This window comes from Triticum urartu, chromosome 4A (genome assembly GCF_056163025.1).
Source record: "Triticum urartu cultivar PI428250 chromosome 4A, HENAU_Tu73, whole genome shotgun sequence".
Classification (NCBI taxonomy): domain Eukaryota; kingdom Viridiplantae; phylum Streptophyta; class Magnoliopsida; order Poales; family Poaceae; genus Triticum; species Triticum urartu.
In genome coordinates, this window is record NC_141876.1 from 505,770,001 (window position 1) to 505,779,775 (window position 9,775).

Sequence of the window (9,775 nt, forward strand, 5' to 3'; positions counted from 1 at the left end):
GGGCAAGACGACGATGGGGGAGGTCGATGCGAGGGCAGGGCAGCGATAGCAGGCGGCCACGGAGGGTGGAGGCAGGCGGTTAGGCCTGAATAGGCCACGGGAAAGGAGGAGGAGCCGTCATGGGAGAGGAGGAAGATGGTGTGGGAGGAAGATGAACATTTGGTGGCATGCTCCTAAACGTTGGATATTGATCTGATGGTCAAAAATAAAAGTGACGGGCACAAGAATTGTTTTTAGGTATATTTGCCCTTTAATTTATTTACCATCATTTGCCCGTAGCAATGCACGGGTATTCTACCAGTGATTGTACTTTTCGACAAAGGGTGGATTTTATTTACTCAAAATGAAACATCAAGTGCATACAGACACAGTGAGCACACACAAGCTTTTGCATAGTTAGAATGAACACAACCAACACTAACGCACACACACACAAAAACACCGGCAAAGAACAAAGTCATACAAGACCAAAGCTATACCTAAGCCAGAAAAAAACCCCGAAGCAATCAAAACAGCGGTCGACAAACTAGTACATCGACAATATCCGCACCAACCATCTATGGACACCACAAGGACCATGAGGTTCTTCAACAACAACCTCAGTTCTTCATCATCAACGCCTCTAGGAAGGAAACGCCGTCCAAGTGCCGCTGTCACCGGATTCAACCATCAAAGGCCAAATTCTAGGTTTTCACCCTGAAGTATAAGTCTTAATCCATGAAATCGTCATGGGGAGGGGGGGGGGGCGTTAAGTAGACATCTTCCTCACGCCGACGGCCGCATCGGAGGACCTTAGGTTCCCGGCTGCGTACTACTGGTATCTCCAAACTTGAGGTGATTGCATCCCATCGGGAGCTTAATAAACTTACGTGAACTAGCTCAGATTGACAGTAAATACTCCAATAAAGGATGTTGGAGAGTACTTGTCTCCTGGGGTCTCTTGGGGGCTTCGGTGTGCGAGGCCTCGCGCCGATGCCTTTTCTGGCGATCTCCCGGGCGTTTGATGTGCGCAGATGCCTCGTGCTCGGTCGAATTTCCTTGCGGGTCCATTACATGTGAGCTGCGTGCGCGACCGGGGCCACCTTTTAGAGGGGCTTTTCGGCGTGCCCGCGTGCGTCGAGCGAGGCTAGGTGTCGGTGCTGAAACCGGCAGATCACGGATAGGGGGTCCCGAACTGTTGATCTAGGAACACTGGTAACAGGGGGAAAACAGAAGACGCTGTTTACGCAGGTTCGGGCCCTCTCGAAGAGGTAAAATCATACGTCCTGCTTTGATTATATTGTTATGATGGAGTATCAAGTACAAGATGATCTACCTCGAGATCCTATGTTGTGTTTTAAACCCTAGGGCTTAGTAATCATGTCCCTAAAAAATAGACCCCACGGGTTATATATGCACCGGGGGTACCTAGGTTACACATATCGCCGGTTGCCAATCACGTCGACTAGCGAGTTATTCTTGAAGTACATGGCAGTGTTGGCGTTTCACGGACCCGGGCCGTTATTCTACTCTGCCCTTGTCAGCTGGATGTGTGGCCAGCTAGGTGGTCGATGTCATGTTTGCTCGGTTCGTCCAGTCTAGTGTTATTGCGTGGTCCGGATACCCTATGGGGGCCTGCTTGGCCGGACATGTTTGCGTATGTTGGTGGTATGTCTCAGTTTTTTTTTTCCACAATTTTAGAAATTTATCAAGTCATCAATTATCGTTGCAAAATCTCTGTAACAATGCTTGGGTTATCATATAGCAATGACAATTAATTGTCCCTAGCAAAAAAGGAATGAAAAGGAAACAAGAAACACATTTTTTGGACGATGCTAGGCGTTCGCCGGCTCACGCAACGAGAAGACTGGCCGCCTTTTGAGCTGTTAGATTTCGTGTGTGACATGCGTCTGATCTAACCATGTTGGTCGTTCACTACGACCTGGCGGTTTGCAACATAGACCATGTTGCGCTCGCCGACTCCAACATTGGTCATGTTGTGCTCGCTCACTCTCCAATCTGCAACTCGCCCGCTTCTGTAGATTTCTTTCCACGAGACTGTCCATTTTTTTCTTTCTGAAATGAGACTGTCCATATCTTCACTTTTTTTTGAGGTAGTCCATTTCTTCACTCGACACAGGACGCAGAGCACCCACTCACTGGGCCTTGGTAGAACAATGAATTCACAAGTCCAGCTGCGCACTCTCGGGCTCCAAAGCCCCGTTCAGCAGCCCAGCCCACTCCCCACGCACCCCTCTTCCTCAGACCAAACCCTAGCTTCCCAGACCCCTATAAAATGCCTCACCCGCCGCCGCCGCCGCCTCAACACCCTCCGCCAAAATGCAGATCTTCGTCAAGACCCTCACGGGGAAGACCATCACCCTCGAGGTTGAGAGCAGCGATACCATCGACAATGTCAAGGCCAAGATCCAGGACAAGGAGGGTGAGTATCTTCTTCTCAGACGTTCTTCTTTCCCTTTTCTTTCATTTCTGCCGGCCGCCGTGGCTAATCTCGGTTTTGTTTCGGCAGGGATCCCGCCGGACCAGCAGCGGCTGATCTTCGCCGGAAAGCAGTTGGAGGACGGCCGCACCCTTGCCGACTACAACATCCAGAAGGAGTCCACCCTCCATCTCGTCCTCAGGCTCCGTGGAGGCATCATCGAGCCGTCCCTGCAGGCTCTTGCCCGCAAGTACAACCAGGAGAAGATGATCTGCCGCAAGTAAGTGCAGTCCTCGACATGCCAGTTCGTTTCTTTAGGTTTAACCGCATGCTTTTTCAGACTTAATCCATCTCTCTGTTAGATGTAAATTTCTCTTATGAGTGATTCACATATATTGAGATTTGATATCATTCATCGAAGAGAAGAAGTTAGTCTAAGATTACAATCACTAGAATATGTTTTTAGATGGCTTGCAACGCAGTTGTTTTCAAGAATAAGAAAAGAAATATGAGCTCACGTTTTCATGTATAAACTTCTCTTAGCTATTGCAGTGGCTTACTTTTGGAAATGAGTTAGTCATCGCAGCATGATGCGTCAGGGTACATAGTTTTAGTTTGGTTTTATCATGCTGTGCTGACTTTTAAACTGGTAAAATAAACCCCACAATGTACTCTTTAGCTACCTTGATGTACCACCAATTTCAATCTTCTCATCAAGAAAATCTATACCCATCGCTTGCATTATTCTTTTTGCTGTTTTATTTGTTAACTTAAACTTTGTATCATGTCTTGTTATATTTGTGGATTTGGGTATTGTAATGAGATAATGTAGAGCATTCTTCAGTGAAGAGTTCAAGTGGGCGTTTCTTGTGGGCTCTGCATGTTTTGCTGCTCAGAGTTTGGCATTCATGACAATGAATTATTGGCTCGATGATGACTATTCTTGCTTTAACCACACCGAATTTGAAGACTGGATGAAGTGATTTCTCCTTCCCTCTTTTACTGTATGGTCTTTCTCTCTTGGTGGTTCCTTGTGAAGTCTATTCCTTTGGGTGAAGAACTAAGCGGGATTTAGTTTCTGCAACTTTGTTCTTCATCTAAAGGCTGAGATAGAAGGATGCGCTGAGATTGGGGATCATCAACTGGGAGGCGGGTGGGGTCTCTTCTGAAGGATCTTCCCATGTGGAAAAAACTGGCCTTCACTGAGAGCCTCAATGGAATCCTTGTTTCATGCTGAGTTCTGATTGATAATGTTTGGGTTTTAGGTCGTTTTGTCTGCCCTTTCCTACCTTTTCAATTCTGCTGGTTATTTTACTTCCTTGATCGCCTTCTACAGATAAATTAAGCCACCTGTAAATTAACCTTGTGTACAGTCTAGTCTAATGCAGTAACACTTTAATCTTACATGTAAATCAACCCTGTGTACAGTCTAGTCTAATACAGTAACACTTTAATCTTACATGTTCTAATGTTCTCACTTATCTGCAGATGCTACGCGCGCCTGCACCCAAGGGCTGTCAACTGCCGCAAGAAGAAGTGTGGCCACAGCAACCAGCTGAGGCCCAAGAAGAAGATCAAGAACTAGAGTGCTGCTAGTCAGTTTCATGGACCGGTTGAATCCATTACCGTGTCAGAGTTTATGCTATTATCGTCTCGGTTGTCGTTGAACCTTATTTTACTTTGCTTTCAGCCTCCTATCGTTGTGGTGATGATAAGTGACAGTATTGGTATATGGTAGCAAACCTATAATTTTGCCGTATCTCCCCTGTTTGATCTGCTTTCTGGTTAATTCTTGCCTCGTTGGTAATCTGCCCGCGGAAGCTAGTGGTTTCCTCTCTATCCGGCCTACCAGACAAGGGTTCGTTGCGTTTAGATTTCCCATGTTGCTGTTGCTAAAAAATGCTAATCGAGCTCTTTGAGTTTTGGTTCCATGGTTGGGATTAACCAGGGGAGCAATCATGTTGCATACAATCTTGGAGAATCACTGGAACAAAATTCATCCAGAGGACACACTAGCCTGTCTTGGTTAATCCAGAGGACACAGGCTAGTGAGGTTAGAATTTTGTTCCAGTAATTCTCCAAGATTCTAACCCCACTAGCCTGGCTTAAGTTCGATGAGTTCACCAGGCCAGCACACCCCAGCATGACATGTTGGTAACCTAGTTCAATTTTGAGTGCAGGGGGATTAGTGGTTTCCGTGGTTGAGATTGGAAACAGCGAGAAAGAAATCAAATAAGAAGGGAAAAAATAATGGTTGCCTTTTTGATGCTCTTCGGTTACCAATTAATTGGAAGAAGAAAGAAGGAAACTGAAGAGGAAGGGAAAGTGGAAGGGAAAGGGTTAGACGTGCGACGCACACTTATGCTATTGAAAGCCTCAAACTAAACGGCAGATACACCATTCCACTAAACCGAACGATTTAAGAAAAATTTATGGACAGCACTAGGCGCTGGCGCGCCGGCCCAATAGTTCGCACCCCAAGCGTCCGATACTCTGTCTATGAACCGTCAGATCGAGCCCTCCCTGCATCGTCTACCTCCCCCGTCTTCTTTTCCCTCGATAATTCACGCGGGTGAGCGGAGCCATGGCAAGCGCCGCGGGCCGTCCTCTACCTCGCCGTCGTTGTGCGCTTGCAACCTCGCCGTCGCCGTTCGCGCCCCTCGCCATCAGCGCCTCATCTTGCATCCCTCGCCATCAACGCCTCATCTTGCATCTTCTGGCCGTGTATGCGTCGTTGCTCTGGCAGCGCCGTTCCCGACAGCGGCCGACAACGGTTGTAGCGCGTAACTCCATGGTTGCATCATCCGGTTGTGCTGCCCCACCACCCTCGCCATGAGCGCTCGACGCACAGGTGGCACCGTCCGTTGATCCCCGTCGCCGTCTCATGGGATTAAGCCCATTAGAATCATTGCAGCAAAACGGAAAGCCGGATGTAGCTTTGCTGGTGCCGGTTGATTGAAGCAAAAAAAAAAAAAAAACGGGTTTCAACTTTCGTAGGCAACGGTTCCAGCATCTTCATTGCCTGGTTGCAGCTCCACTAGTAACCAGTTCCAGCAAAAAAGTCTGCCGGTCGTGGCACCATGCAACTATTCTTATGATAGATGTAGCAAATTTCTTCCCTGGTAGTAGCAAAATCTGACGATGGTTGCAGCAAAAAGGTCGCCGCTGTGGCACGAGTGCAGCTCCGGTGGTTGTCGTTTTCAGCGTTTTTTCCTACTTGTTCCAGCAGTTCCAGCCAACGGTTGCAACTTCCGGCGACATTGGTTCGAGCTTCCCCCGGCAATGTTTGCAGCTCCCGGCCAAAACTAGTTCCAGCATCTCCCTCGTCGGTTCCAGCAAACCCCCTGACTGGATGTAGCTTTTCGATTCCATGGTTGTAGCATGGGGCACCGCCGTTTGCAGCTCTCTCGGCGTTGCGGTTGCAACTCCCCGGGCTGCCATGGTTGTAGCACGGGGGCCCCTCGGTTCCCAGCAAAATCATTGTCGCCATCGTCCAGCGGCACATCTGCACCATTAATGGATGTAGTAATTTTTCTCGTTGGTCGTAGCAAAAGCCGACGACCGTTGCAGCAAAATAACCTCCGTCGTCGCGGGGATGTAGCTCCGTCAACGAAACATACAGCCGGATGCAGCTTTCCATGGTAGCAAAAAAATGTGTCGGTGAATGGATGTAGCAAAAAAAATCATCGGTCGTAGCAAAAAATGACAACGGTTGCAGCAAATCATCGTCGCCGTCGGCACGAGGTCACAGCTCAGCCGTGATGGATGTAGCAAAAACCCTCGCCGGCAGTAGCAAAATCTATCTATGGTTGAAGCTTTTTTAGTTGGGCAGTGCCGATTGAAGCTTTTCTATCTATGGTTGATGCTTTTTTCAACTGTGGCTGAAGCTTTTTTAGATCACGGATGCAGCACTGTATACACGCGGTTCCGGCCATGGTAGCAGGTAGCTGTGGCATCTCTGCTCTCCTAGCAGCAGGCAGTCGTTGCAGTTTGGTGATGACAATAGTTTCAGCACCGCCGGTCATCTTTAAGTCGGCCCTGATCCATGCCGTTTGAAGCACCAGTGCAAGCAGCTGGTAGCAAAAACTTCAAAGCTTTGTCGTTCGTGGCGAGGAAGAAAGAAGGTTGCGAGGGGAAGAAAGGAGAGGATGTGGGGAAGAAGATAAGGTTGTTTGAAAAAAAAGATGTGTGGGCCTGCCTGTGTCCAGTGTGGGGGATCGCTAGACCCACGATCGAAAGGGATCGCACGACCCGCATGGGTCCGACCGAAAGCTTCGGCCGGTCTGCCGGTTGGAAATATTTCTCAAAATTTATTGACATGGCCCATTCGGTGAATGATGTGGCATGATGATGATGTAGACAGTGTGCATGTTAAAAAATAGATAGAAATAGGGAGCAACTTCTAAAGAATGTTAGAATCCACATGCAGTGGTGTCATCGTCATAACCGGCCGATCGGATCGGACCGGACATTCAAGCGGATGAGGCGCCTGCCAGCGGCCGCAGCCGGCACCCGGCACCCGCCGCGCAGTACAAACCTGTTGCAGATTGAGAGAGACCATAGACAATACTGCACCATGCGGTTTTTGTAACACAGTTCAGCAAGAGCGAACAGAAGAGGTTCTTGAGTGCACGCGTACAAGTTCAGTGATCGCTACCGTTTTGTCCTACACCTGCTTTTACAATCTGATGGAAACTAGGAACACGGCGATGGAAATTCTGATATGATATGATCGCTGCAATATAACAGCGCCGAGGAGCATCGCGCCGCCCAAGGTCCTGCCCATCGACGTGCCGGCCATCTGCATCTCCATGGCCGAGCTGAGCAGCATCGCCGGCAACTTCGGTCAGGTCGGAGAAGGCCAGATCTACAGGGCCGCGCTGGCCTCGGGGGAGAACGTCGCCGTCAAGAAGCTCCACCCAAGCGTGCGCAGCGACTCCGTCGCAGATTTCTCCACGCAGGCTAGAACAAGGAGACGCGCTTCGACTTCAAACATTCAGAAAATGGCGCTAAACTTCGCTGCTTGGTTCCATGGATTCACTTGCAGTCGCTTGTCGATGGTGTCGAAGCTGAAGAACGAGTACTTCATCCAGCTGATGAGGGAGGGCAGCGGCCGCTAGCAGAGGGTAGGACACCCCCCCCCCCTCCTCTCGTGACCCCCGCGTCGCCTCCCCCGACAGCGCCAGGGGAACCCTGGCCGCACCGCGGCGGGCCCCTCCCCACCTCGTCTTACCTCCTCGCCGCTGCCCGAGGCAACCGTCGGGCAAGCCTGGGGCGCCAAGGATGGTGGCGACGGGGCCTCGGTTGCTCTGCTTCTGCGTGGGGAACCCCGAATCTGGAGCGGCAACTTCATTGACAAGGCACGGCCGGCTTGCAGCCGTGCGGGGAGGTGGATCTGGTGTCCCGGCCGCGCGGGCGGCGATATCCGGTGGTCATTGGCAGCCTGCGGCGGCTTCTGTGGCGACCGGTGCGCGCGATCTGGAGCCTCCCCTCTTCCCCTGTTCGGCGTGCGGGCCAGCCTGGTCGAGCCATGCTTTCTCTTGGTCACCGGTTTTGTACAGGAGGTGCTGGTGGTGACGGGGATCTAGTTCAAGCAAAATCCCTGACCGGCCGCGCCGACGGCGACGCTTGAGGGCGTCGTTTCCCTCTTTGGAGGCGTCGGTATGGACTGATCTCCTCACTTCACCTTCCCCTAGGTCTCCCGGGCAAAAGCCCTAACTTTGTTGGGCAGCCGCGACGCTCACGACGTTGTTCCCTTCTTGAAGGCGTCGCTTTAGAAACCTTGAGGTTGGGTGGCGCTTGTGGGTGGTGGGCGATGGCGGTGGTGCGGCCCTATCCTGCATGGATTTACGTCCGTTGCTTGAAGATGAACTCGCGTAGGTGGAGGTCGTCGGCTGGCGTCGTGGTGGCATCAATGGTGGAGGACCTGCCAAGACTCGCGTAGGTGGAGGTCGTCGTTTGGCGTCGTGGTGGCGTTGATGGCAGAGGACCTGTCAAAGTTGTCACCTCAATCTGCTCTGAAGATGGACCGGTAGAAGACGGCGGCGACGATACATGTGAGTGTGTCGGACCGATTTGAGCCCTGGACCTGGCAGATGGTTTGGTCGGGGTCTCCGGCTTTAGATGTTAGGCTTAGGTGAGAGGTCTGGGTATGTGATCCAGCCCGCACTCCTTCATCATTTAAATAGGAGTAGCGGCAGATGTTGCCAAGATGGCGGATTCAGACATATTATTGTTCTATTTTATAAGGTCATAAGAATAATTAATAAAATGACCACATGCATCTGCCAAATACAGAGGCAGGAGGTCATCCTCTTTTTTCAAAAAAAAATTAAAAATTCCAGCTGATGGGCTACTGCCCGGACGAGAGCAACAGGGTCCTGGCCTACCAGTTCGCCACCAACGGCTCTCTGCACGACACGCTTACACGGTAGTACATACACTTGCCGGCCATCCCCCCCATCATCAGGAATTACTACACGGTGTCATTCAGTGGTAATCTTCTGCACGACACGCTTACACGGTAGTACATACACTTGCCGGCCATCCCCCCATCATCAGGAATTACTACACGGTGTCATTCAGTGGTAATCTAAAGAAGAAAGAAATGCAGGCCAGTGGCACTTTGTTCATAGACACGTCTGGATGTGTTTGTGGACAAATTGATACCTAATAGGGTAACCCGCCATTTTCCCGGTTTATTTGTCACCTCTTTTTTTCAAACTCAAATTTTCATTCATTTGCAACTGTCAACAAAAAAATTAAAGATAAATTATGCATGACAAACAATTCAACATGTCAATAATTCAATCAAAGTTTATAATTCAGACTGAACAATTCGAATGAATCAATGTTCGTCGTCATTTTCGTGGCGCAAATGATGATGCTACGCATCCGGTGAACCCATCTGAGCACATCCACATCAATCATGGTAGTGTTGGCGAACATGACCCCCGCCTCCTCGGTGAAGTTTACAGTCCAACTTGGTCTATTTCAAACGCAAGCCACACCTTCTCAGTTTTAAACTTTTTTGTTTGTATCTCTATGGAATCATTCGAACTTCTCGTCCTTTTTTCATTCCTCCTTTTCATCACTTTTGGCACATGCCACCTTTTTGTGAGACATTATGTCCACTCACTTATCCGATAATTGGCTCGCCTGCTTGGTGCCTTTTTTTCCTCTCTAGCTCCCACTTCCTTCCCCTCGCTCTTGGCACACGGGTTACTGGTGTTGGAACACGCGGTACGCTAAGCTAGCGCCAAATAAAAAATTTCTACCGCGCACCCAAGATCATGCTGCTGGAAATCGATCACGGGATCGGGTTTACCACTAGAAGCGCAGACACCGCATCAGAAG

General features: G+C 49.9%; 1 protein-coding gene across 2 annotated transcripts; it reads left to right on the forward strand.

Annotated features, from left to right (window-relative positions):
* Positions 1 to 2,218: 2,218 nt before the first annotated feature.
* On the forward strand, positions 2,219 to 4,178 carry LOC125552402 (ubiquitin-ribosomal protein eL40z fusion protein). Of its 2 annotated transcripts, XM_048715947.2 has the most exons (3): positions 2,219 to 2,422; positions 2,510 to 2,699; positions 3,908 to 4,178. In XM_048715947.2, exons 1-3 carry the CDS (start codon positions 2,320 to 2,322, stop codon positions 4,002 to 4,004), a joined length of 390 nt encoding a protein of 129 aa, XP_048571904.1. In that variant the 5' UTR covers positions 2,219 to 2,319; the 3' UTR covers positions 4,005 to 4,178. The 2 variants fall into 2 exon arrangements, with proteins under 2 accessions (XP_048571904.1, XP_087374834.1); XM_087518708.1 differs by having other exon boundaries at positions 2,284 to 2,699.
* Positions 4,179 to 9,775: the final 5,597 nt, after the last annotated feature.

What these genes read in the sequence shown, in the direction of transcription:
- LOC125552402 (XM_087518708.1), top strand. Translation starts at nt 2,320, where the DNA reads ATGCAGATCTTCGTCAAGACCCTCACGGGGAAGACCATCACCCTCGAG. An exon ending in GAGAAGATGATCTGCCGCAA is followed by an intron (nt 2,700 to 3,907) that starts GTAAGTGCAGTC and finishes ACTTATCTGCAG; the next exon opens with ATGCTACGCGCGCCTGCACC.